The sequence below is a fragment of the Myodes glareolus genome, chromosome 3 (genome assembly GCF_982192425.1).
Source record: "Myodes glareolus chromosome 3, mMyoGla1.1, whole genome shotgun sequence".
Classification (NCBI taxonomy): Eukaryota; Metazoa; Chordata; class Mammalia; order Rodentia; family Cricetidae; genus Myodes; species Myodes glareolus.
Window position 1 is genome coordinate 62,315,081 of NC_142028.1, and position 27,823 is coordinate 62,342,903.

Here is a 27,823-nt window from a genome sequence, read left to right on the forward strand (position 1 = left end):
CTCAGTGGTTAAGAGTACTTGCTGCTCTTACAGAGGACCTGGGTTCAATTCTAAGCACCCACATAGTATCTCACAGCCATCCGTAACTCCAGTTCCAGGTGATCTAGCACCCTCTTCTGGCTTCCCCTGGCACCAGGCAAGCATGTGGTGCATATACATGCATATATACAAACAAAACACTAGTACACATAAAAACCAAAAACAAAAGATTTTTAAAAAATTAGCTAGACAGTTGTGGAGCACGCCTTTAATTCCAGCAGAGTAGGTGAAGGCAGAGGCAGGTGGATCTCTGAGTTTGAGGCCAGCCTGGTCTACAGAGTGAGTTCCAGGATATCTAGGGCTACACAGAGAAACTCTGTCTCAAAAAACAAAACAAAAATTTTAAATAATAAAATTAAAAATACATTGCTAGAGAGATGGCTCAGCAAGTAAAGGTACCTACAGAGAACTGTTGTCTTCTGATCTCAGAATGTGTTCTGTGACATATGATCCATGACACATATATGCACATGCATACACCCATAAAAGAATGTAATAATTTTTAAAAATAAATAAAAAGCCAAACATGGTGGCTCACACCTTTAGTCCCAGCACGTGGAAGTCAGAAGCAGGCAGATCTCTGTGGGTTCCAGACTAGCCTGATCTAAGAGTGACTAGACCAACCAGGAATACACAGTGATACCTTGTCTCAAAAAACAAAAGGAAATAAAAACTAAAGTCTACAACTGTACATAGTGATACATACCTATAATCTCAGGAGATGGAGAAAGGAGGATTACTAAATTAAAAGCCAGCCTGGTATTTAGAGAGAACTCTAGGCCAGCCACAGACTCTTTCTGGAAAAGCTAGTTTAATAATTAACCAATTAATTAATTTAATAAAAGTAGACCAAAGTGTGGTATGTCACACCTATAATCCAACACTAGGAGACAGAACCAGCTTGATCCAGTTCAAGGCTAGTCTAGGCTGAGTATGAGCCCTTGCATCAAAACAAATAAGTAGGTAAAAATGCTTTATGATTTCTCTACTTATTGTCTTTTCTTCAATGCTTCTAGTCTAAACTCCACTGCTTACTGGGCACGCTTGAAGGCCGCTGTCTAATCTCTTAGTGGAGGTGATGCATTGGGTGAGAGGAGCTGTGAGAGGTCTGTGAGAACTTACTGGACTAATGCTAAAGATATCAAGAGATGAGCATACATGTGTGTGCACACACAAAAATAAAGCAGATTTTAAATGATGTTACTCTAAGCATTACTGTGGAAGCAAGAAAGGACACTAATACCACCCTGTGACCTGTCTGTCTGTCTTCCTCCCTCCCTCCCTCCCTCCCTCCCTCCCTCCCTCCCTCCCTCCCTCCCTCCCTCCTTCTTTCTTTCTTTCTTTCTTTCTTTCTTTCTTTCTTTCTTTCTTTCTTTCTTTCTTTCTGCCTGTCTTCCTTTCTTTCTGTCTCCTTCCTTCCTTCCTTCCTTCCTTCCTTCCTTCCTTCCTTCCTTTTTCTCTCTTTCTTTTCAATACAGATATATCTATTTACTTATTTACTCATTTATTATACAGTGTTCTGCCTGTATGTATGCCTACATGCCAAAAAAGGGTACTGGATCTCATTAATAGAGGGTTGTGAGCCACTGTGTGGTTGCTGGAAATTGAACTCAGAACCTCTGGAAGAACAGACAGTGTTCTTAACTTCTGAGCAATCTCTCCACCCCTGAGCCATCTCTCCAGCCTCCTCCTCCCTTTTTAAATATAGTTATATTTTTTTGTATATGGGTGTTTTGTTTAATTGTATGTCTGTGCCCTTGGATAACAGAGAAGTACATTGGATCACCTGCAGCTGGAGTAACAGATAGCTGTGAGCTGCCAAGTGGGTGCTTGGTATTGAACTCAGGCCCTCTGGAAGAGCAGCAAGTGTTCTTAACCACTGAGCCAGCTCTCCAGCCCCCGACCTCACTATTTTCAGCTTTGTCTTGTAAATAAGTCTAGGAAAATTTGGGGAGCTGAGGATGTTTGTCTAATTGCTCCTTGAGAGAATTTCACTTTCCTGTAGCAGTGTGTGATAATTGCAGGGCTTCTCGCCACCTCCAGGCTAGTGGCCTTCCTTGGAGTTTAGTGTGTAGGGAATCACTGTGTGTATTGTGTTGTCACGCCCTCAGGCTCCCACTACTACTGCCCTCAGTCACCCCTGCTATTTTTTCATGTGCATCAAAGCAATAGTTTCTCTTGCTCTTCCTGTTCAGTCACTGCCTGTCTATAACCCTCCTAACAGCTTTCAGAGCCAGCCTTCCACAAGGTAATCAACATTATACCTCCCTGGTCCTTCTAGTCCTTGGGCTTTTGGTTTCATCCAGGATTTATTTCTAGCTCCTTTTTGTGTCTTAAATAGTCTTTATAGCCTGGCTCCTAGCTGTCTTTACAGTCCTACCGGTAACCATTACAGTCTACTCATAACTGTGTATACCAAGTCACTACCGTACTGCACTCATTGCCAGTCCCTGATCATAATTTTACCCTTTATATATACTTTATATATACTAGTGCTATTTTTTTGAAGCTTTTTTTTTTTTTTTTTTTTTGGTTTTTCAAAACAGAGTTTCACTGTGTAACAGCCCTGGCTGTTCTGGAACTCACTCTGTAGACCAGACTGGCCTTGAACACACAGAGATCCGCCTGCTTCTGCCTCCCAAGTACTGGGATTAAAGACCTGCACCACCATGACTCAACTAAAATACTTATTTTTTAAATTACATATCTGTGTTTGGTGTATCTGTGTTGTGGAGTGTGCATATAGGAGTGTATAGGTCAGAAGCAAAAGATCCTGGAGCGGAACTGGACAGATGGCTCAGAGGTTAAGAGCACTGGCTGCTCTTCCAGAGGTCCTGAGTTCAATTCCCAGCAACCACATGGTGGCTCACAACTGTCTATCATAGGATCTGGTGTTCTCTTCTGGCCTGCAGGCATACTTGGAGGCAGAATGTTGTATACATAATAAATAAATCTTTCAAAAAAAAAAGTCCACTGGAGCTGTAGTTCCGGGTTGTTGTGAACTGCCTGGCATGGATGCTGGGACCTGAACTGAGGTCCTCTGCTAGAACAGAATGTGCTCTTTAACCACTGAGCCATTTTTCCAACTACCCCTCCCCCATTTTCTTAATTTAAACAGACTATCTTTCATCCACCTGGTAGACTTCTGGAGCCTTTCTATCACAGTGTGCTTTTCTTCCTCAGTGCTGGTGTCAGTCACAGGGCTTTACATATGCTAGGCGAGTATTCTGCCACTGAGCTGTGCCCCCACCTTAACATCGTGATATGTACATATGATAGACTATTTATGTAGCAAGTTACTTGATGTACTTGGTAATAAGTTACCTTTTGGAAGAAGAACTCTATTTCTGTTAATACTGCGAGGCTCCAGATAACAGACTTCACAAGAAGCCTATCTATTAGAGAGTGAGGTAAGAGAGATTAGAAACCACCAGCTCTTCCCATCTGACCATGCCAGGTTTATCATGTAGTGTTTTTCTCATTCTTCCTGCAGGTTATGAGGATGCAGGAAAACTGAGCCATGCCACATTAAAGAATGGCCACACCACCCCCATAGGGAGTGCCAGGTCATCTAGCCCAGTCCTAGTGGAGGAAGAGCCAGTGAGAGCATCAAGTCTTTGGAATCTTACTCCAGAAGAGGATTCAAAGAAGAGACTAGGTAAGAGTGGGTTTTTGAGTCTGAAAGCCATAGAATGTTCTCATTTACCTCAGAGGACTGTGGGAGAGAGAAGTCAGATAGGGGAGAGGGATTCATGTTCTTGAGAAACTGCAGTTTTCTGCCCTTGTGAATGCCCAGCCATTCCCCCAAATTCCTAAATTTGTGATTCTTTCCCTGTCCCCCCCCCCTTTTTTTTTCTCTACTTGTTTGTTTCAAGACAGTGTGTCTATGTGTGGACCAGGCTGGCCTTGAACTCACAGAGATCTTCCTGCCTCTGCCTCCCAAGTGCCAGGATTAAGGTTGTGTGCCACCGTGCCCACCTCTCCACCTTCATTCTTTAACACAGAGTCTCACTCTGTAGCTCAAGTTGGTCTCCATCTCATGGTGGTCTCGCTGTCTTAGCCTCCCAGACGCTGGGTTTCGGATGGGAGCCATCACTCTTAGCCTTTCTGTAGGATTTTGTCAAGTTCCACATATGTGTTCTTCCCAAGGAATTTTGCGTGTGCACTTTTATGTGCAGGTCTATACACATGTGGGCACTAGAAGTTGGCATTGTTATTTGCTCTTCACCTTTTTTGGGGGGGGCAGCTAAAATTTAGTTTTATTTGTTGTTTTGTTTTTTTTTTAATTTTGGTTTTCGTTGCGGGGCGCCATCCTGTCCAGCAGGAATGAACCCCACCAAAAACGAGAATTCCTTCTCTGGTCACATCTTTATTTGGAGCATTCCCTTGAGGAAAATTGGGGGAAGGGACGATAGAGCAGGGACGAGAGAAAGCTTAGAGAGAGAGCGTTGGGCCCCGAGGCAGCTGCTTTTAAACGGTGGAGCGGCTTGAACGCTGTCCTGATTGGTTAATGCCATTCTGCTGTTCTGAGCATGTGCAGGCAAGGGTGCAGGCAGGGTTGCTCAGCCCCACGTGGCTACCTCCAAACTGCAGGACCACCTGTGCCTCCAGGTGGCTCCCAACATCTCCCCCTAATTATTGTCTTTAAGAGCAATAAGGCAAAACTATTCTTCAATCTGGTCCCCACCTCACTTGGGCTAGCAGGTAGCACACCAATCAAAGACATACAGCACTTCCACCTAGACACAGCATGCCAAGAATCTTTGCTCCCACCCATTCCTAAGGAGGGAGAAAGGCAGAGTAGAGTCAGTCAGAAAATTGTTAAGAGATAAGAGGTTGCACAGGGTGTTGCTCAAGGCGATAACGTGAGACAGCTGCTCTTGGCACCGCCCAGAAGGTCATCTCTGCTGTCTCCGTACGAATCTTCCACAGCAGGACATTCAGCATCCATTGGGTCATCTTCTTTATCTCTCTGGTCGGTCTCGCTGGCATCCAGATGTATGTCAGCATTCCTAGAAAAACATAAACAAAACTCTCCTCCCAAATTAACATTTAAGAGTATTAAAAACTCTCAGTGTAAAAATTCAGCACAATCAGTACTGGAAGTAGGCTGGTTTTGAACTTAGAGACTTGCATGTCTCCGTTTCAAAGAGCAAATCTTGTTTGCCTGTACCAGCAAAATTTTGAATTAAAATTAAGTGTAAAGAATGCAAGAGAAATCCTTTCTCTGGGGGAAGCTGTCACTGGTAATGTAGTCCCCCTCTATTGTTTAAAAACCAAAGCAGTTGTCACTGGGAATTGAACTTAGGACCTTTGGAAGAGCAGTCAGTGCTCCTAACCTCTGAGCCATCTCTCCAGCTCCCCTATTCAGATGAAAAAACCTCTAGGTAACATTGTTTATTTCATCCGTTGCCAGGGGCAATAGGTAATGATAACCAGGTTGACGCGCCTTTATTATGATAATTAGGACCAGTTCTTTGAGGGAGAATGGACGTCGATCATCTGGCTACTTCCTGCTGACAAAGGGACGTTGTTTAGGGGATAAATGTTTTTATCTGACTAAATTTTTGGCGACAAATGTTTTTATCTGACTAAATTCTTGGCGACCTTGGCTGAGGGCGGCGGCAGCAGCGGACAGCGGCGGCTGCCACAGCTCCGCCTCTGAAGCCCATAATGGCGCGCTCCGCATGGCCCAAAGGCATGGCTCCGCCCCGGGCCGTGGGCGGGCTCGCCGGTTATCCCGTAACTGCGAACTGTACCTCAGCCTCACCTCAGGCATTGAATTCGCACCGCCAAGCTCCGGCGAGGGGGGGCATCCGCCCACCCGTGGGGGGGCTTCTCCTGCCCGGTCCGCCTGCGCGCAGAGCCCCGTTCTCTGGGAACTCACCTCCCCGCTCGCCCATGTTGCTATGGAAACACAGTTTTTCCGCAGAGCCGATTCAGCTCCTCTCTGCTTTCTATGGCGCCGCTGCTCACCACGCAGCTTCCGCCTCAGTCAGGCGAGTCCGCTCAGGTGCTGAAAAAGTCCTCCAAAAACCATAGCCCCGCCAGAAGGCCTCTGATGTCACACGGACTTTAGCCCGCCCGCGACCTGGCTATTCGCAGGCCTCTGCGGACTCCAGCAAATTTCCCGCCAGCAACTGGTTAGCATGGCCACGCCTCCCGAACGAGCTAGCACTGGAGAGTGCAATTTTGCGTCTCCCTCCTGAGTAGCTGGGATTACAGGTGTGCACCACCGTGCCTGGCCCACTTCCGTGTTTCTAATCAGGCATTACCGCTCAAAGGCGGGCCGGCTGCCGCCAGCACTCTCAGCACGATCAAGCAGCTTGTCTTTCTCAGTCAAAAATTAAAGTTTTTTGTACGTGAGAGCCAGAGACTGAGCTCTCTTAACAAAATTAGGCGAAAATCACCTCCAAAAGCTCTGTGGCTCTTTAAGAACAGGGAAGGCAGTGATCAAGTTTGCCTCCCTACGAGACTGTTGCCTCCAGTCTCTATCAGCGAGTACGCAGGTGGACGGAGAGGGAGCGGAAGCCGCGGTCTCCCGTACCCCATCGTCCTCAAAGTCCCGCCTTAGTTACCTCGCCTTTTTTGCTGCTGTTTACATTCCTCCTGCACTGAACTTAAGGGATTTTTCTTCCCCGTTGCTTTCTGTACCTTCTTTCAGATACCTTAACTTTGATTTTTTTTTTTTTTTTTTTTGTATTTTCTTTTCTATTTAGGCCTATCCTTTGAAATTCCTTTTTACATTTCTTTTCCTCCCCTTTCTGGGGATTTCAACCGACGTCACTCACCGCTCCATGTTCTCAGAGTTCTGAAATTCAAGGCTCTCTGTGCTGGTGTCTGATCTTGGCTTTTTCTCCCGGGCTTTCTCAGGGTCCCCCGGCGTAGTTGTCAGGGTCCCTCAGCGTCCGGAGTTTCGAGCACCAGTTGCGGGGCGCCATCCTGTCCAGCAGGAATGAACCCCACCAAAAACGAGAATTCCTTCTCTGGTCACATCTTTATTTGGAGCATTCCCTTGAGGAAAATTGGGGGAAGGGACGATAGAGCAGGGACGAGAGAAAGCTTAGAGAGAGAGCGTTGGGCCCCGAGGCAGCTGCTTTTAAACGGTGGAGCGGCTTGAACGCTGTCCTGATTGGTTAATGCCATTCTGCTGTTCTGAGCATGTGCAGGCAAGGGTGCAGGCAGGGTTGCTCAGCCCCACGTGGCTACCTCCAAACTGCAGGACCACCTGTGCCTCCAGGTGGCTCCCAACATTTCAAGACAGGGTTTTTCTGTTTAACTGTTGTGGGCTGTCCTGAAACTCACTGTATAGAGCACACTGGTCTCAAACTCACAGAGATCTGCCCGCCTCTGCTTCCCGAGTGCTGGGGCTTTTGCCACCACCACGCAGTTTATTTATTTATTTTGAGACAGCATCTCTTACTGAACCCAGAGCTCACTGCTTGGCTAGAATGGATGGCCAGTAAACTCCAGTGGTCTTGTCTCTAACTCCACCTCCAGCACAGCACTAGGGTTAGAGCCTAGCTTTTATGTAAATGTGATTATCTAATTATTCTTTATTAGTAAGAATTCTGGGTAAGAACCTGCATGATTAGAGAAGCATTGGAGAAGCAACCAGTGACTTCCTATCTTTTTTTTTTTTAAAGATTTATTTATTTATTATGTATACAACATTCCTTCCATGTATGCTTGCATGACAGAAGAGGGCGCCAGATCTCATTATAGATGGCTGTGAGCCACCATGTGGTTGCTGGAATTGAACTCAGGACCTCTGGAAGAGCAGTCAGTGCTCTTAACCTCTGAGCCATCTCTTCAGCCCGACTTCCTATCTTTTTCGTTCCTCCATCCAAAAGGGCTGAGACCCTCTCCAAGCCCTGCCTACTACTTTCTGTGTCTATCTTTCCTCCATCCTCTAAAACCTCTATGGTTAAATTTGGTCAGCCCCGCCCTCTAATTCAAAACAAACTTTATTGTCAATCTTGGGAGTGTCAGAATGCAATCAAGGCATCACACAGTAGTGGAGATCTGAACTCCGTCCTCATGCTTGCATGGCAGGCACTTAGCTGAGATGTCTTTGGTAGGAGGCTCTTTAGTGATGTATGAAGCATCACTACCCTTACTGACCTCTCTTATGGACACTCCCTAAGCATGTTGAAGGCATCTGGAACGTGATCTATACACTAATCTGTAAATTCATTGATGACGTTGGTTGTAAATGTGTTCACATTTTCAGTCTCTCTTCCTTTTTAAATCATGTCTTTTGTTACATAGGCTCAACCGGAAGCCAGCCCAACTCTGAAGCCGAGTCTGCCCCTGAGCATGCACCTAAGCAGCCTTTGGTCCCTCCAAGCAGATCCTCGTCCTCTTCTTCCGAAGCAAGTGAAGGGCAAGCAAAGGATGCCATGTCTGGCAGTGCAGCGAGGTCCCTGTCCTCCATTTCTGGCTCTACCACCACCACACCTGCTGTCACCACTGCTGCCACAAACGTGACAAAGACTGCTAATTCCTTTGTCACCCCTACCCCAGCCCCCAGGACTCTGCCTGCTGCTCCTGCCAGCATTAACACTACTGTCACTCATACAGCCCCTGCCAAGCAACCCCCCATCCCACCCCCTAAACCAGCTCACAGAAACAGCAACCCTGTCATTGGTAAGTCTTCAGATTTTGTGTTTGGTTTAGTTTTGAACAGTTATTTTATTGAATAACTACTAGATTCTGATTTGATCTGTGGAAGAGTTTTCTTTTTTTTTTTTTTTTTTTTTTTAAAGATTTATTTATTTATTATGTATACCATGTTCTGTCTGCATGTATGCCCGCACGCCAGAGGAGGGCACCAGATCTCATTACAGATGGTTGTGAGCCACTATATGGTTGCTGGGAATTGAACTCAGGACCTCTGAAAAAGCAGCCAGTGCTCTTAACCACTGAGCCATCTCTCCAGCCCTGTGGAAGAGTTTTCTAATTCATCTCTTTGAATATTCTCAATATAGAAAAGTTTTAGAGCCAGGTGGTGGTGGTGCACACCTTTAATCTTAGCACTTGGGAGGCAAATCTGTGAGTTTGAGGTCAGCCTGGACTACAAAATGAGTTCCAGGACAGCCAGGGCTACACAGAGAAAACCTGTCTCAAGAAGAGAGGAAGAGAGAGAGAAAAGTTTGTTTTGTTTTGTTTTTTAATTTCAAATATATTGTTTTGCCTGCATATGTGTCTATCTGAATATGGGGGTTTATTATATAAGTATTACAAAACTAACTTAAGCACTGCTTGTTCTCTTTACTTGATCATTACAATTTTGAAAATTTAAGAAGAATATCCCCTAGAACTGGGCATTGGGGACACTTGGGAAGTATTCATCTTTGGATATGTGAGTTTGAGGCTAGCCTGGGCCACATGAAACTATCTCAACTCCTCTCTTTCTGATAAAAACAAAAACAGCAATAATGAAAATACATTAAATATAGTAGATGTACTGGATATTGAAGGCAAAACCAAACTTGACCACCATGGAATTGCTTTTGGTTTCACTGAGAAAATGAGAACAGTGGCACAGTGTACAAAGGGCAAGGCAAATGTCTCATCTACTTTAAACTATCAATACTACCTTTAAACATAAGTCTGGTAGCTAAAATGATGGTTTTGTCAGTGTCTTGACTTGTGATTCAGTGTTCAGCATAGTATCTTCATGGGAACTACAGAGGTATTTAAGTTGTACGGATAACATCGTATTTTATCTTGGACAGAGTTAAAGTGCTGCTCTTGCTGGGTGCGGCGGCACACTGTAAACTTGAGCACTCAGGAAGTGGAGACAGGGGAGTTTGCCAAAATTGAGGTTGTCCTGGTCTGCATAGCAAGTTCCAGCTTGGGGGCTGTAGATCCTGCCTCAAAAATAGATGGACAGACAGACAGACTGATAGGTTGATAGATTGATACATTGATTGACTTTTTTTAAAAAATGGTGATAAAGGAAGCCAGACCTGCTAGAACATGCCTATGATCTCAGCTACTCAGGATTGCAAATTCAAGGCCTTCATGGCCAGTCTTGAACTTAGTGAGACCCTATCTTAAAATGTTAAAGAACAGTGAGGGCTAAGGATACAACTGGTGTGCACGCGTGTATCCGTGCGTCCAATGTGTAGTGCTGGACTATCACATGATAGGCCTGGCTTCGCTACTCAGGAGCACTACAAAACGAAAGCAGGGAAGTGTACAGTGCGTGTTTATAGGCTTAGGAAATTACTTTGACTTTTCCTAAAGTCTTGTTTTGGTCTATTTTCCTATCATAATTGCACTTTGTACAAGAATTTTCCAGAAAGGGAGGAAAAAGGAAAAAGCTGTCATTGATAAGAATTTCAGAGATAATGAAATGGTAATTTTTCAGGAAAAATAATATTAGGTTTAACCTGCTTAAAGTTCTTGTTAATGATTTCCCAACTAATGAATAAAAAGTATACTCATTAAGACTCCGATGTCACTCAGCTGGGTGGAGTGACTAGAACCTTAATGAGGCTTCAGGATCGACAGGTTGGTGTAGGAAGAGGATGAAACTCATTGTGATATTGTGGCCTCAATGGACGTTGTCCTGACTTAGCTCTGAGGAGCCTGAGGAGCAGCTTTCACATGGACTCTCAAACCCTCCATGGGTTGCGGTGAACGATGGTGTCCCTTTGCAGAGGCAGTGAGGAGTGCGGACGATGTGACTCACGAGGTGGGACAGAAGCCCACCTCTGATCACCACGCTGTTGGTTGAGTTCACCCTGAAGGATGTGGGGTGGATGAGGGGGCATTGATTCCAGAGGCTGTGATGTCAGCAAGCCCAGCCTAGGGCCTGTGAGCATGTATTTCTGATAGATTCGCAGGGGCTGCTAGTCCAGCATGTTACACACTGCTACTCAGTTATGGCAGCACAAAGAATCACTAGCTGGCTGTGGTACTGCACACCTATCATCTCAGCACTGGGGAAGGAGGAGTTTAGGGTCATCCTCAGCTACATAGTAAGTTCGAGAATTGATAGCCCGGAGCAGTAGGCCCTAAGAATCAACATTGTTCTATGACATGTCTTCACAGAAGAAAAATGGTTAAGTCACAGAGTTTTTATTAAAATTAAATAGGTATGACTTAAAGGTTAGACTTTATTCTAAAATTAGTGACCTTCCTAATGCTTTGATCCTAAAATACCATTTTTGTCACAAAAGGATTATGATCGCAGATGGTTTATTATCAGCTGTTACTTGGAAATCCTTAGGAATGATAGGTTGGGTTGGGGGTGTCTTGGAGAGATGACTCAGCAGTTAAGGTCACCTCCTCTTCTTTGAGACTAGTTGGTTTGATGTCCTGTAATTTTAGCTCCCAGGCATTCAATGCCCTTTCCTGGCCTCTGTAGGCACCCACACATAAACATACATAAAAATAAAATAAAGTTCTAAAAGTAGAAAAAGAAAGATCACTTAGGGCCCAGGAAAGGGCTCAGTCTGTAAAGCACAGCCTGTGTAATCATAAGGACCCGTGTTCGACCCCTAGAATACACATTTTAAAAAAAGTGTGTGTGGTGGTGCACTGTGAGTGCTAGGGAAACAGAGGCAGGTGGATTCTCGGGGTCATAGGTCAGTCAGGCAAGTCTCAGATCTCAGTGAAAGAATATCTTAAAAATCAAGATTAAGACCATGCCAACCTGGTCTACATAGTGAGTTTAGGTCAACCTAGAAGCTACTTAGTGAGACTCTCTTTCAAGAAAAATAAAGCGGGGCTGGAAAGATGGCTCAGTAGTTAAGAGCATTGCCAGCTCTTCCAAAGGTCCTGAGTTCAATTCCTTGACAACCACATGGTGGCTCACAACCATCTGTAATGAGGTCTGGTGCCCTCTTCTGGCTTGTAGGCATACACACAGACAGAATATTGTATACATAATAAATAAATAAATATTTAAAAAAAATAAAGCAATTTACTTCATCAATTAAAAATCAAAATGGTCCGGGTGATGGTGGCGCACGCCTTTAATCCTAGCACTCAGGAGGCAGAGGCGGGCAGATCTCTGTGAGTTCGAGGCCAGCCTGGTCTACAAGAGCCAACTCCAGCATAGGCCTCAAAACTACAGAGAAACCCCATCTCGGGAAAAATAAATTAAAAGTTAAAATTTTCGCCTGGGTGGTGGTGGTGCACACCTTTGATCCCACCTCTCAAGAGGCAGAGGCAGGCAGATCTCTGTGAGTTCAAAGCTAGTTTGGTCTACAGAGCAAGTTGCAGGACAGCCAGAACTGTCATTACAAAGAGAAACTCTGTCTCCAAAAACAAAATCAAAGTGCTCAAATATGGTTCTTGTTGTGATGGTGGACACCTTTAATCCCAGCACTCGGGAGGCAGAGACCAGTGGATCTCTGTGAGTTCGAGGCCAGCCTGATCAACAGAGTAAGTTCCAACACAGCCAGGGCTACACAGAGAAGCCCTATTTTGAAGTCTGTCTAGAGACAGTTTTATTGTAGATGGAGCAGCTAACTGCTGTTCTTACCTTTGCATATCAGGTGCAGTGTTTTCCTAAGCTGTTCTTTTTATTTATTTGTTTGGGGTGAGGTTTATTTGTTAGTTTCTTAATTGATTTTATTTTGTTTTTCTGACTTGGTCTCATCTGTAGTCCAGTCCTTGAGATCACTTTGTAGCAAGGATGATCTTGAACTTCTCATGCTCCTCTCGCTGCTGAGATTGTAGCACGTACTACAGTGCCAACATAAAATGCCCTCTGTGAAGACTGGTTAGGATAAGTGATATGGCAGCCAAGACCAGCTCACTCTTTGAATTTATACATGGAATGAAATTAAGGGCAAATAACATTTTATTTGGGGAAATTTATAGATTTTTTTAAAAAAATATTTATTTATTTATTATATATACAATATTCTGTCTGTGTGTATGCCTGCAGGCCAGAAGAGGGCACCAGACCTCATTACAGATGGTTGGGAGCCACCATGTGGTTGCTGGGAATTGAACTCAGGACCTTTGAAAGAGCAGGCAATGCTCTTAACCACTGAGCCATCTCTTCAGCCCAAATTTAAAGATTCTTTGAGAACATTGGAGAAACAAAAATAAAAGATTCAGATAGATGATTAGAGGTTGCTCATCAAAAGAACGCCTCTTTAATTGGTTCACAGGTTAGCTTCCATATGATGTGCTTCTTACATAGATTAATGCCTGAGTCATGTGGGCTCTGGGAAGATCAATAGGGATATATGCCATCATGCTATGGAGTAAGAACGTCTCATAAACATATATTGAGAGCACCTATGTGTATCCCTGTGAACATGCTACGGATGGAGGCAAGAGTTGTTCTGCCATCAAACCCAGAGTGCAACGCAAAGTGAACATGGTGCACAAAGCATTAAGAGGTGTGCTCACTAATCAGGGTTAGTAGGAAACGGAGGAGCCACAGTCTAACAACATGGGTACCCTGGGTATCAGCTAAAGGCCATGCTTGTTTGTAGTGTGATCTTAGGCAAGCTATCTAGTGTTTAACTTCTAGTTTTCTTTCTGGAAGAAGAAAAAATAAGATGAGACCTTGTTTTCCCTAGTCACCTCAGGTGGTGCTGGTGAGGAAGGCATGGAGATAGGTCTGCTGAAGTGGCCCAGTGTTAAAGGTCCTTATCACCAAGCTTGACAACTCAGTTTGATCCTCATGATTTACTTGGCATAAAAAAAGAACCAGTTACCCCCAAGTTGCTTGGGTTTTTTTTTTTTTTTTTTAGATAGGTTTTTTTTGGTAGCCTTGGCTGTCCTAAAACAAGCTCTGTAGACCAGGCTGACCTCAAACTCACAATGATCTGCCTACCTCTGCCTCCTGAGTGCTGGGATTAAAGGTGTGCGTCACCACTGCCCAGCAGTTTTTTAAAAAAAACATTAAAAAAAAAGTTTAACCAGGCGGTGGGTGGCGCACGCCTTTAATCCCAGCACTCGGGAGGCAGAGGCAGGTGGATCTCTGTGAGTTCGAGGCCAGCCTGATCTACAAGAGCTAGTTCCCGGACAGGCTCCAAAGCCACAGAGAAACCCTGTCTCGAAAAACCAAAAAAAAAAAAAAAAAAAAAAAAAAAAATTTAGTTTCTTTGAAGGGATTTGTATTTGCCATATAAGTCAAGACTTACTAAATAACTTTGTTGAATTTTATTGAACAATATATAATACAAAGCTGAGATATTAAGGTCTCATCATTTAACAGGATAATGTAAGAATGCCCAAGAAATTGGGGTGCTTTTGGTTTTATTTAATTATTAGGGTGTGTGTATACATGCTATGTGTGAGTGTCAATACACACACACCACAGTGTACTGTGAAGGTCAAAAGACAGCTTTCAGGAATTGCTTCTCACCTTCCACTGTGAGTTAAGGATCAAACTCAGGTCATCAGGCTTGGAGGTATGTGCCCTTACCTACTGAGCCATCCTGTCCCACCCAGGTTGGGTTTTTAAGATCAAATTTTGTTAAGCGTTGTTCTACCCTCCCCATCCCCAGCTCCACAGAGAAGACAGTCTTGCCATTTAGCCCTGATTGACCTGGAGCTATGTGTGCAGAGAAGTCTGGTCATGACCTTGTGCTGCTGTTCCTGAGTGCTGGGGTCACGGCGCTGGAGAGATGACACAGCAGTTAAGAGCACTGACTGCTCTTCCAGGGCCTACATTCGGTTCCCAGCACCCGCGTGGCAGCTCACAACTGTCTGTTACTCTAGTTTCAGGGGATCCACTGCCCTCTCTCTGGCCTCTGGAGGCACTGGTCCAGATACATTATGAGGGGCACAGACATACATGTAGGCACAACACTCATACACATAAAATAAAAAAATAAAAAAAGACATTTTTTTTTAGACATGGTTTTTCTATGTAGGCCTGGCTGTCTCTGTAAACCAGGCTAGCCTTGAACTCACAGAGATTCAACTGTTTCTGCTTCCTGGGCACTGGGATCAAAGGCATTTATTACCAATGCCCAGTTACAAACAACTTTTTAGTAAGTTTTTTTTTCTGGATCTATTCTGTTTATTCTTTCAGCTCAGAGAGTTGTCATATGTATCATCATAGTAATTAAATGTTAGTCATCAGATTAACATTCTTACAGCTCTACTACTCATTAGATCTCCTACCTGGATAAATACCAAGTTTCTTTCAGGTATTTAAGAAATTATAAATTTCGGGGCTGGAGAGATGCCTCAGTGATTAAGAGCATTGCCTGCTCTTCCAAAGGTCCTGAGTTCAATTCCCAGCAACCACATGGTGACTCACAACCATCTGTAATGAGATCTGGTGCCCTCTTCTGGCCTGCAGGCATACATGCAGGCAGAATATTGTATACGTAATAAATAAATATTTTTAAAAAATAAATTATAAATTTCAAAGCCATGAAATTATATAATTTGCCTGAAAGCTTAGTTCTGACCTCAACTCTGACCTGGGTGTTCTGTGCCTTGTAAGGCTGTATTAACAATGTGTTGCTCTCTTCTTCCCAGCTGAACTGTCCCAAGCAATAAGCAGTGGTACACTGTTGCCGAAACCGTCCCCACCCTTACCACCCAAAAGAGGCATTCCGTCAGCCTTGGGATCCACCTCAGAGCCTGCTGCTTCACCCACAACAAAAACAGCAAGTGATCAAAGAGAAAAAACTGTCTCTGTGTGGGAACCACCGCTGATGATCCCGCCGTCCTCCCCATCGCCCCCGCTGCCTACCCACATACCTCCAGAGCCACCACGCTCCCCATCGTTCCCTGCTAAGACTTTTCAAATTGTGCCAGAAGTTGAGTTTTCCCCTCCTTTAGATCTATCCCAGGACCTCTCCCAGCAGGAAGATCAGAAAAAGGAAGTCCCCAAGAAGATACAGGACCAGAGTTTTGGGGAGCCCCATATACCCTCCAGGCTGCCCCCACTCCCACTGCATATCCGAATTCAGCAGGCCCTTACTAGCCCCCTTCCCATGACTCCTCCCTTGGAAGGCGCTCACAGAGCTCATTCCCTGCTGTTTGAGAGCAGTGACAGCTTCTCTGAGGACAGTGGTACCCTGGGGCGGACCAGGTCACTTCCCATCACGATTGAAATGCTTAAAGTGTGAGTGTTCATTGCCTGCCTCCTGTTCCTGTGCTTAGTGTACATAGCCTCACATGGGAAACAGCCTCAGAAAATGTGGGCAAATTAAAGTTCAAGAAATGCTCTGCCAGGAGTGTCAGTTCTAGAAACGGCTTTTTTTTACCCTGCTGACTTCTCTCAACTTGTGTTTTTGTAAATGGATTTTTATGATGATTTCTGTGTCAACACCAAAAGTGCCTGTTTGTAGATGTGAATATTAACACTATAAGTTTTACTTGATAGACATGTAATACATGGTGCTTCAAACTTTTGCTGATAATGAAGAAGCCCTGGGTTATCACATCTCTCCAAATCCTAGCTTGTCACTCAGCCTCTCTCTTGTTTAGTATCTCAAACCTAAATAAGGGGAATGTCTACTCTAAAGACTTCTGTGAATGAAATTAGGCAAATTCTGAAATGTATCAGTATCTACTAAGAAACAGCGAAGGATTTGAACCCAGTGCTTTTTAGATTCATGAATACTAAAAAGCTTCTGGGGAAGAATGTTAATGTTTTGTTTGTTTGGTTTTTTTATAACTACTTTTATTTGTATCCTTTAATGTGTATGGGTATTTTGTCTGAGGGCATCCATTACCTATTACAGATGGTTGTGAGCCACCATGTGGTTGCTGGGAATTGAACTCAGGACCTCTGGAAGAGCAGCCAGTGCTCTTAACCTCTGAGTCATTCCTCTAGCCCCGAAGAGTTTTAATGTTAAAACAGGGATTTATGTGTCTTCTACTAATGGACTTTTCGTATATGTTTCTGTCCTTTTGAAAAGCCTCATTGTTTCTGAAAAGGCAAAACCATATTATGTTCATTTGTTAGTCCAGATGATGATGAAGAAGAGCAGACCTGCCCATTGGCATTTGCTGAAGATATGACACCTACCTCGGGCACTCCTAAACTACCACCGTGTCTGCAAGAGGAAGGGAAGGAGAGTGACTCCGATTCAGAGGGCCCCATTCAGTATCGAGACGAAGAAGATGAAGATGATGAAGATGAAAGCCATCAGAGTAAGAAACGGAGGGAAAGTGTGAAAGTTCTTTTGTTTGTCATGCTGGGGGCTGGGCACCACACATGCCAGGCAAACTCTCTGTCCATGAGCTGGATCCCCAGCAAGTGTGGAAAACAGGTATCCTGTTCCGTGGAGTCCTCTGGCTGTTGGAGGCTGGTTGTGAAGGACTCTGTCTCCCTTTTAGCGTGCCTCTGTTGAAGGAAGCCATGAGAGGGAGCCACATTGACAGAATCATTTGGATTTATTTTATTTAATTTGAGATAAACTGTGTAGCCTGGAATTCACTGTATAGACCAGGGTGGCCTTGAACTCACAGACATCTATCTGCCTCTACCTCCTTAGTGCTAGGACTAAAGGTGTGTGCCATCATCATTCAGATTCTTGGTTTATATTTTAGATCTGCTTCCTCAGAGACCAGTGGTATAGTTTAGTTGTGAAGCTTGTGCTAAGCACAGAGCCTGGATTCAGTGCTCAGTACTAAAGCTAAGAATAATAGAGAAAAACTGGAACAGAGATTACACTGAAGAGTGAGGTAAGATGCTGGAGAACAACGGGCTCAGCAGTTAAGAATGGATACTACTCTTGCAGAGGACCTGGGTTTGCTTCCCAACACCCATGTTGGGTAGCTCACAACCACCTGTAACTCCCAACTCGAGGGGATCCAATACCTCTGGCCTCTGAAGGAACCTACACTCAATGTGCACATACCTCCACACAGATATAAACATACATACGTCATTAAAAAAATCTTAAAGGAAAGACTTAAATAAAAGAGATAAATGATGATTTTTCTTATTATAATGAACTTTTTGATAAACTAAACTAAAAAGTGTGTTTTCCTGGATGTGGTAGCTCATACCTATAACCATAGCATTTGAGAGTCTAAAGCAAAAGGATTACATTAGTTGGAGCATAGCCCAAACTGCCAAATTAGCTCAGAAACCAAAAATGGGTTCTGGAGAAATGGGGGCAGGGAAGGGGAGTGTGGGAGTGCCAGCTACATAAAACCCGTCTCCAAACAGCAAAGAAAGCAAGAGTAGGAGGAAAATGACAACCACATTGAACCTGATAGAATAGAAAATGGGAAGTAGTCTACAAGGCATAGGCACAGGAGAGCACTTCCTAGGTAGAGCCCTAGTAGCACAGACAATAAGAGCAACAATGAATAAGTGGGACCTCCTGAAACTGAGAAGCTTCTGTAAAGCAAAGGACACAGTCATTAAGACCAAAAGGCAACCTACTGATTGGGAGAAGATCTTCACCAACCCCTCATCAGACAAAGATCTGATCTCCAAAATATACAAAGAACTCAAGAAACTAGACACTAAAACTCTAATTAACCCAATTAAAAATTGGGGTACTGAATTGAACAGAGAATTCTCAACAGAAGAACTTCGAATGGCCAAAAGACACTTAAGGTCATGCTCAACCTCCTTAGCGATCAGGAAAATGCAAATCAAAACAACTTTGAGATACCATCTTACACCTGTCAGAATAGCTAAACTCAAAAATACCAATGATAGCCTATGCTGGAGAGGATGTGGAGTGAGGGGAACACTCGTCCGTTGGTGGGAATGCAAACTTGTGCAGCCACTGTGGAAATCAGTGTGGCAGTTTCTCAGGAAACTGGGAGTCAACCTACCTCAGGACCCAGCAATTCCACTCTTGGGAATATACCCAAGAGATGCCCTATCATACCACAATAGCATTTGTTCAACTATGTTCATAGCAGCACTATTTGTAATAGCCAGAACCTGGAAACAACCTAGGTGCCCCTCAATAGAAGAATGGTTAAAGAATGTGTGGAACATATACACATTGGAGTTTTACTCAGCAGTAAAAAACAATGACATCTTGAATTTTGCATCCAGTCCACTTTCTAAGGGGCAGCGGTAAGAGATTAAGTGACCCCGGGAGTTTGAGAGCAGCCTGGCAACATAGCAAGACTCTCTCAAAACAGTGATGAAGAGATGACAAGATCTACTAATATAAAAGCTTTCGTGTTTTAAGTCAGAGGACTGTCCCAGAGCAGACTAGATTCCGTCTTTAGAAACTCTCACTGTCAGGGCGGTGATGCACACACCTTTATTTCCAGCATTCAGGATGCAGAGACAGGAAGATCTCTGTAAGTTCAAGACCAGCCTGGTGTAGAATGCAAGTTCCAGGACAGTCAGGACTGTTACACAGAGAAACCCTGTCTTGAAAAACAAACAAAATAAAATAAAATAAAACAAAATAATAAGGGAACTAGAAAAATGGCTCAGTTAAGAGTACTGGCTGCTCTTACAGAGGACCCGGGTTCGTTTCCCAGCACCTACCTGGCAGCTCACAACTGTCTGTAACTCTAGTTCCAGAGAATCTGATACCCTGACTAATGTGCACATAAAATAAAAAAATAAATAAAACTGGGCAGTCATGGTGCACACTTTTAATCTCAGCACTCAGAAGGCAGAGGCAGGTGGATCTCTGTGAGTTCGAGGCCAGTCTGGTCTACAATAGCTAGTTCCAGGACAGGCTCCAAAGCTTCAGAGAAACCCTGTCTCTAGAAACAAGCAAACAAACAAATAAATAAATAAAAATTAAAATAAAAAATTAATTCTCACTAAATGAGGAAAGTGTAGAGTGATTTATATCCTTTATCTGACTCATTCTATTTTGCTGAAAATTATCTTTAAATGCCTTACTGTCTTATGTTGTTCTTTCCTCTGAGTTTGGCTGGATCATTTGAAGCCAGCTGGGCGAATGGGAGTTGTGTTCTCATGCTCTTGCCTGGTTCACATGAGCCTTTGTGCCTTAGCATTTTTTTTTTTCCTGTGTAAAGGTGCTCTGGCCAACAGAGTGAAGAGGAAAGACACGCTGGCAATGAAGCTGAGCAGCAGACCCAGTGAACCAGAGTTGAACCTGAATTCCTGGCCTCGTAAAAGCAAGGAGGAGTGGAATGAAATACGGCACCAGATTGGGAACACGCTGATCCGGTACGCCTTTGCATTTGGGTTTGTGTGTGTCAGACCCTTGGACGTGAAGCATTCATCTGTCTTTTAAAAGAATAATTTTTAACAGTGTGTGTTTGACAGGTGGAGTTACTCTAAGCTTTAGGAGATGGGGAACATCAGAGATGGCACTGGGAGCTTTCAGCCATCACATAACACAGGAGGCTTAGTAAGGGTTGCTAAAGGAGTCAGTCTGGTTTCTAGGACGTGTGACTTATCCAATTGCTGAACCATGAAATGCCAATCTAACTCATCATACCTGTATTTTTTTTAATAAGTACCATGTAGCTGCTTCTTTTCAAAAAGTTAGTATATTTTTTCAAGTCACCTGGAGTCAAAAAGGAGGGAAGTGGAATGCAGGCCAACCTCTTGTTTATGCAGTGAGCATATTTGTGTATGGACAGATGTTTGCATGGCATAGATACTTCTCCTGTCTAAACGGGATAAAAGGAAGAAAAAGCTCTTGGCCTTCTCCCTACAAGAAAAGTTAACTGAGGGCGTCCATCAATTAAGGCCCAGCCTTCTTTCCTACCATAGACATCTAGTTTTTCTTTCTTTCTTTTTTTTTTTTTAATTTAAATTTATTTTATGTGTGTTGGTGTAAAGGTGTCAAATCCCCTGGAACTGGGGTTACAGTTGTGAGCTGCCATGAGGGTGCTGGGAATGGAACCCAAGTCCTCTGGAAGAGCAGCCATCTCTCCAGCTCCACTTTCCTTGTACACAGACTGTGTATTCATTCTGCATCTAGAAACAAGGCAGGCCCTTTGTATACTCTGGCATTTGGGGTACTGAAGCCATTATCTCATACTGTGTTTCAGTTACTTTAGAGGGGGATAGACCCATTTCAAACAAAAAAAAAGTTGTGAGAAAATACACCATTTACCTAGATGTATTAGTGTGCACTGTGCCTTACTGACTATTGTGTACAGTGCCGGTATGCACGCACTTTGGGTTTTTGGGTTTGTTTGTTTCCCCGAGACAGGGTTTCTCTGTGTAGCTCTGGCTGTCCTGGAACTTGCTCTGTAGACCAAGCTGGCCTCAAACTCACAGAGATCCACCTACCTCTATCTCTCAAGTGCTGGGATTAAAGGTGTACACTACCACCTCCTGGCCTAACCCATAATATTTTTAATAGCAGGGTTTTGTGTTCTAAAGTCTAAGTTCCAGTCTGAGCTAATACGTGAAATCTAGTTGCCCTGTCTCTTTGGTTTGCTTTAATCTGAAAGTTATTTTTCGCCATTTTATTCTAAAGGTTTAATAATTGTGTGTGCATGTGTGTGTATATGTTTGTATACATGCATGTGCTTGCATGAGTGAAATGCCCTCAGAGACTAGAAGGGTATAGGATCCCCTGGAACTGGAGTTACAGTTGTGAGCCGCTTTATGTGTGTTTTGAAAATCAGACTTGGGTCCCCTAGAAGAGTATTGTGCTTTTAACCGCTGAGTCATCTCTCTAGGCTCCCCGCCTTGTCATCTCCCCCCCCACCCAAGAACATATTCACCATCAAGAGGCAGAAGTAGTCAGATCTCAGTGAGTTCAAGGCCATCCTGGTTTACATAGTAAGATCAGGACAGCCAAGGCTGCGTAGAAGGAGGCAGTCTTAACAGCAACAAACAAAAAAGAACATGGTTACTTATTTTGTAGAATGCAACTAAATTTGAATTTGTCTGGTTTTCTCATGATGAAATTTCGGTTACTCATCATCTGTTTTTCTTTTCTACTTGTGTCTTAGTGTGCATAGTAGTGTGTGTGCAGTTAGTGTACATAGTGTGTGTGCACACATGAGCATACATCTGGGTATATGCAGAGTGTTTGGATATGTGTGTGTACATCTTTGCATGCATCTGTGTATATACAGAGTGTTTGAATATATGTGTGCACAATTTGTATGAGAAACAATGTGTGTATGTGTTTGTGGCAGAGAGTATGTATGCAGGAAAGTGGAAGGGGAGAAGTGTGCTTCACTCATGTGTGCACATAGAGAGGCCAAAGAGAAGTCATTCAGTGTCTTCCTCTGTCATTCTCAACCTTATAATTTGAGGCAGAGTCTCTCATTGAGCGTGCCAATTTGACTAATGGCTGACCAGAGAGCCTCCAGACCCACCTCTCTCCTTCTCTCAGTGAAGGGCTCGCAGCCCCTTGCTAGCATACCCATGGGTACTAGACTTAGGTCCTTACGCTTACATCGCAAGCACTTTACCCACTGAGTCAGCCTCCTGGCTCTGCCTCCCAAGTGTTAGGATTAAAGGTGTGTGCCACTAGGGCATTATTTTTTGAGTCAGGGACTCACTATGTAGCCCCGGTTGACCTGAAACTTGTTATGTAGATCAAGCTAGCTTTGAACTCACAGACATCCACTTGCCTTTGTATTCCTAATGCTAGGATTAAAGACATGTGCCACCATGACTGACTCAACTGTCTATCAAATTATGATTTGCAAAGATTTTTTTCTCTCCCTATAGTATAAAAATAAGCACGTGTTTATTATAGTCATAATTAGAAAATTACAGGAAAAAGAAAACCTAAGGGCTAACAAGATGGTTTAGTGTGTAAAAGTGCTTGCCACCAAACTCTGCAACTTGAATTAATTCCTGGCACCCATGTAAGAGAAGGAGAGAATCCATTCCCATGAGTTTTCAATGACCCCACCTATATGTTCTGGTTACAGATGTTCCTCCTTCCTCCTAGCACACGTCCAGATGCACAAACACACACAAAAATAAATGTGATTAACATTTTAAAAGAAAAAGCCTGGTACACACCTTTAACCCCCGCTCAGAAGGCAGAGGCAGGTGGACATCTACAGTCCCAGCCAGGGCTACGCAGAGAAACCCCATCTCAAAAGAAAGAAAGAAGAGAAAAAAGAAGAAAATGTTAATTGCTCATAATCTTATGCCTTATAAAATAGGCTTGACAAACTTCTCTAAAGGACTGAAAACAAGTATTTCAGTTGGGTGTGGTAGCACCTGCCATCCCAGAAACAGTGAGATAGCGTTCCAGACCACCTGCAGGCACATAATGAGTTTGAGGGTAATCTAGGACTACCTGAGGCCCCTCTTCCAAAAAATGAGAGAAAACTTTTATGATTTCAAGCCACATACATTCTCTTTTCTGAATTTTGGTTTATAGTTTGTTGGCTTTTTGAGATCAGGTTTCATGGCACTGAGGATGAGGTTACAGGTACATGGCACCATGCCTGGCTACAGGCCCTTTGCCTATATGTATGTATGTATGTATGTATGGTGCTGGAGATAGAGCACAGGTCCTCATGCAGCTAGGCGAATGCCCCATCACTGAACTGTATTGTTTTATATATGTATCTCTGTGTGTGTGTGTATTAAACAATTTTTTTTTAAATCTCAGATGTGCTCTTTCACATCTTTCTTGAATTTGGTCCTCAGCATCCACATCAGGCAGTTTACAGCTGCCTGTAACTCCCACTCCAAGGGACTTAACACCGCTGGTCCCCAGAACACGCACACACACACACAATTAAAAATAATAAAATCGTGCTCGCTTCGGCAGCACATATACTAAAATTGGAATGATACAGAGAAGATTAGCATGGCCCCTGCGCAAGGATGACACGCAAATTCGTGAAGCGTTCCATATTAAAAAATAAAATTTAAAAAAAAATAGAAAAAAATAAAAATAATAAAATCTTTTTTTTTCCCCTTTGGTTATTTGTGTAGCCCTGGCTATTATGGAACTCCTCTGTAGACCAGGCTGGCCTTGAACTCAGAGATCTACTTGCCTCTGCCTCTGTTTTGAAGTAGAGTCTTACTATGTAGCCCTGGCTCTCCTGGAACTTGCTGTGTAGACCAGGCTGACCTCAAACTTTCAGGAGTCCACTTGCCTCTGCTTCCCCAGTGCTAGGATGAAAGACTCAGACAACCACCAGCGACCAAATATATAGTCTTTGTCCTTGTTTCCAATGTGTGTCACTCCACTGAACTGATATAATTAATTGAGTCAGAGCCCTGTTGGTTAGTGTTTACTTCTGATTTTTTTGTTCCTCTAATTAATTCTAGTCAGTGGTTCTCATACTTAAGCATTCATTTGGCAGACTTAACCTACCTGGCAGGCTTGTTTAAAAGCAAATTGTTGAGTTCCACCCAGAGTTTTTGCTTCAGGGCGGTGCCTGGTTTGTATTTCTTGTTTGTTCATACTACTGATCCTGGGGCCACTTTGAAAGTCAGGATTCTATGAGTTCCCACCAGTGCTCACTCACTGCAAAAGTTTTGAGGTTATAGTGTAAACTCTTTTGTGGTTGTTTTGTGAAAGTCTCATGCTGTGGCCTAAGCTGCCCTGAAACTCACTCTGTAGCTGAAGCTGGCCTTGCACTTATGGCAACCTTTCTGCCTCAGCCTCCCATGTGCTGGGACTTGAAATCTTAGTGACTCTGCTCAGCAATGCAGATCCTTCCTAACCTCTGCCTCTGCTCTTGTCAATACATGTAAAATAGCTGGGTGGTGGTGGTACATGCCTTTCATCCCAGCACTCGGGAGGCAGAGGCAGGCAGATCTCTGTGAGTTTGAGGCCAGTGTGGTCTATAAGAGCTAGTTCCAGGACAGGCTCCAAAGCTATAGAGAAACCATGTCTCGAAACCCCCCCACCAAAAAAAATTTTTTTAAATAAATAAATAAAGGTAAGAGCTAGTTAGTAATAAGCCTGAGCTCTTCGGCCAAGCATTTTATAATTAATATTAACCTCTGAGTGATCATTTAGTAGCAACTGTGAGATGGGTCAGAGCAGAGAAACCACGTTTACAAATTAGTGTGTTCATAGTCACAGATGTAACCTTTCCTCTTAAATAACTGCCCTTCCTGAGAGAGTCATCTCTCCCTGTGTCTGTTCATGTAAAGGACATTATTGTTGCCTTACTCTTAATGTTGCAACCAGATGGGATAATGAGTACCTGGAATCCCAACACTCAGGAGACTGATGCAAGAATATTACTTCAAGTTTCAGACCACCTTGATTTACAGTGGGAAACCCTGTTTCCAAAAAGTAAAATAACATATATATATGGCCATCAGGCATATTTTAAAGCACTCAGCATAACCAGGTGTGTGCACCTTTAATCCTATTACTTGGAAGGCAGAGGCAGGTGAATCTTTAAGTTTGATACTATCCTGGTCTACACAGTAAATTCTAGGTCAGTCAGGGCTACACAGTCTCAAAACAAAATATGTTCAGCATCACTAAACCAGAGACATCTTTTCACACAAGATTTATGAGATAGTGAACACCTGTTTTTGAGACAGAGTTTCTCTGTGTTGCCCTGGCTGTCCTGGAAACTCACTATGAAGACCAGACTGGGGTTAAAGGTGTGCACCACCATCACGTCCTGTAAGGGTTCTTTTTGTTAATTGTTTTAAATGTGTGTGAGTGTTCTGACTGTGTGTGTGCAGTGCCCTGGAACTAGAGTTCTAGTTGGTTTTGAGCTGCTACTTGGGTGCTTGGAACCAAAGCCAGGTTCTCTGGTAGAACAACGAGTGCTCTTAACTGCCAAGCTACCTCCACACTTAACTACCTTTCTGTTCTGAAGCAGGATCTTTTACATCTCTCAAGTGCTGGCCTCACACATTCAGCATAATATTTTGTGTGTATGTGTTAGCACTTTCAGTATCAAATTGGTTTCATAATAAAAAAAAATCAGCTACTGAAGTATATGTTAGAAATTTTACTGATTTCTTTGTATTTTATAGGTCAATATAAATCTTTGCCAAAGCAAACAAAAAAGCAAACAAACCCAAAATCCTTAGAAACAGTGGTTGGAGGTTTGCTGTGGACAGTTAAATACCTGTCTCTCTCTCTTGTAGGCGACTGAGTCAAAGACCGACCGCAGAGGAGCTGGAACAACGGAACATACTACAGCGTAAGCCCAGCCTTTGTGCACCATGAGTGTAATATCAGTAGGACAGAAGTATTTGCTGAAAGGACCAAGGAGAGTTAGTTCCTGCTCAGGAAGCCCAGCTTCCCAGGAAGCTGTCACCATGGTCTTGTTTAGTGTACTGTGATAATGTTTCCATAGCTCCTGGGTCTGTGGTGACGTTTGTGACAGTATGTGCAGGCTTGGGCCATGCGTTCTTTGTTCAGGAATCTCAGGTTGTGCTGAGCTGATGTACAGAACATTCCTCTTTCTGGTGGATTCTAAGGATAAGGCCCAGAATATTCCTTCTGCTTTTATTGCTTGACTTGTATTTCTGTAGCCACCAAAGAGGAATGTGTATCTAACTTCCCGCCCATGTGCATAGTTAACTCCCCAGAACAATGTTCTGATCTAAGACTGACTTTGTTTTACCAGTGTTTTGACGTAGAACCTGTGCTCTGTAGCTCCTCCCCTTCCCCTCCCGGGATCTGTAGCTCCTGAGGACAGGTGGCAGTCCTGCCTCCCACTCCATCTCATCGCTGCTTGTCTCCATCCCAGTTACAACCACTAGAAATAGTCCCAGCCAGGTCTTTCCACTGCAGCTCCCTTCGGTCTTCTCACCCCAAGCCATGTTAGTTCCTTCTCACAGCAGGGATTCTCACCCTTTACTCTCAGCACACCCCTGAACTCTGGAGATTAAGCTCTTCCCTTAAGGTCTCTCTGTCTTTGTGCCTTGGAAGTACCCACCTCAGTGAGGAACCTGAGCTGAGCCCCTAGGACAAGGACCAGTCGTATTCTGGAATACCCTGTGTCCTTGTGTCCCAAGTCCCATCCCTCTGGCTGCACCTGCAGTCCTGTTTGCCCCCTCAGAGAGTGATCTCTTCTAGACAGCTTTTATTTATTTCATCCCTGTGGACATGGATGCAGAGGGAAACAGGAGTGAGGAGGAAAGGAAACAAAAGGAAAAGGGGGTAAAGAGATGAAGGATGGGGGTGCCTGTGATAGAGTGGAAAGACCTAGGTTCTCTTGAGAGCCTGTAGGATGAATGAAAGTGTTAATAGCAGAGAAATGGGAGGATCTCCTAGAGCTGCTTCCGAGCATGCTGTCTGACCGTTCCATCGCCTGTTTTCTCGGTGCTTTCTGGATCTACATTCCCAGCCTAGGTACACAGTGAATCTATAATTGAGAACTTTATAGGTGCTACCCTCGACAGGACGCGGTGTCAGTCGCCTATTTTTAGGGATTACTCTGGAAACTTTTTCTTCCCTTTGTTAAGAAAGATTTATGTATTTCATTTGTATATATTTGTGAACATGCATATGAGTGCAGGGGCCCACTGTGACCAGAGGCATCAGATCCCCCCAGAGCCAGAGTCACAGGCACTTGTGTGCCACCCAGTACGGGTGCAGGGAGCTAAACTTGGGTCTTCTGCAAGAGCAGTATGCATTCTTTTTTATGTGTAATTTATTATTTTATTTGTATGTGTTTTGCTTGCATGTATGTCTGTGCAGTACATGAAGAGGGGGCATCAGATCCTCTGGAACTGGAGTTACTCTTCAGCCCCTAGAAACTTTTTTCCCCCAAGAAAAGTTTGTGTTTATTCTACTCATGTGTGTATGTGTGTGTTGTGAGTGTGTGCCATATTTGAGGTGGGGTGATGGTAGGCCAGAAGAGGTAGTGAAATTCCCACACTCAGCTGGAGTTATAGGCAGTCGTGAGCCTCCACTATGGTTTCTAGGAATTGGACTCAGGTCCTCTAGTACAGCAAGTACACTGAACTATCCCCTGCAAATGTCTTCTTCAAGAGCACTGTAGT

The 27,823-nt window shown here is 43.8% G+C and overlaps 1 protein-coding gene and 1 non-coding gene across 5 annotated transcripts in view; both read left to right on the plus strand.

Annotated features, from left to right (window-relative positions):
* Positions 1 to 27,823, plus strand: part of Phactr4 (phosphatase and actin regulator 4) — an 80,879-nt gene that overhangs the window by 43,216 nt on the left and 9,840 nt on the right. For all 4 annotated transcript variants that reach the window (XM_087904533.1, XM_087904534.1, XM_087904532.1 and 1 more), the window contains 6 exons: positions 3,533 to 3,697; positions 8,311 to 8,688; positions 15,514 to 16,105; positions 16,952 to 17,139; positions 19,963 to 20,116; positions 25,958 to 26,013. In XM_087904533.1, coding sequence (XP_087760659.1) covers positions 3,533 to 3,697; positions 8,311 to 8,688; positions 15,514 to 16,105; positions 16,952 to 17,139; positions 19,963 to 20,116; positions 25,958 to 26,013 — 1,533 coding nt within the window. The remainder of the gene's footprint in view (positions 1 to 3,532; positions 3,698 to 8,310; positions 8,689 to 15,513; positions 16,106 to 16,951; positions 17,140 to 19,962; positions 20,117 to 25,957; positions 26,014 to 27,823) is intronic.
* LOC125400529 (U6 spliceosomal RNA) lies at positions 23,642 to 23,748 on the plus strand. Its single transcript, XR_007231971.2, has one exon. It is a non-coding gene; the product is annotated as a U6 spliceosomal RNA (small nuclear RNA).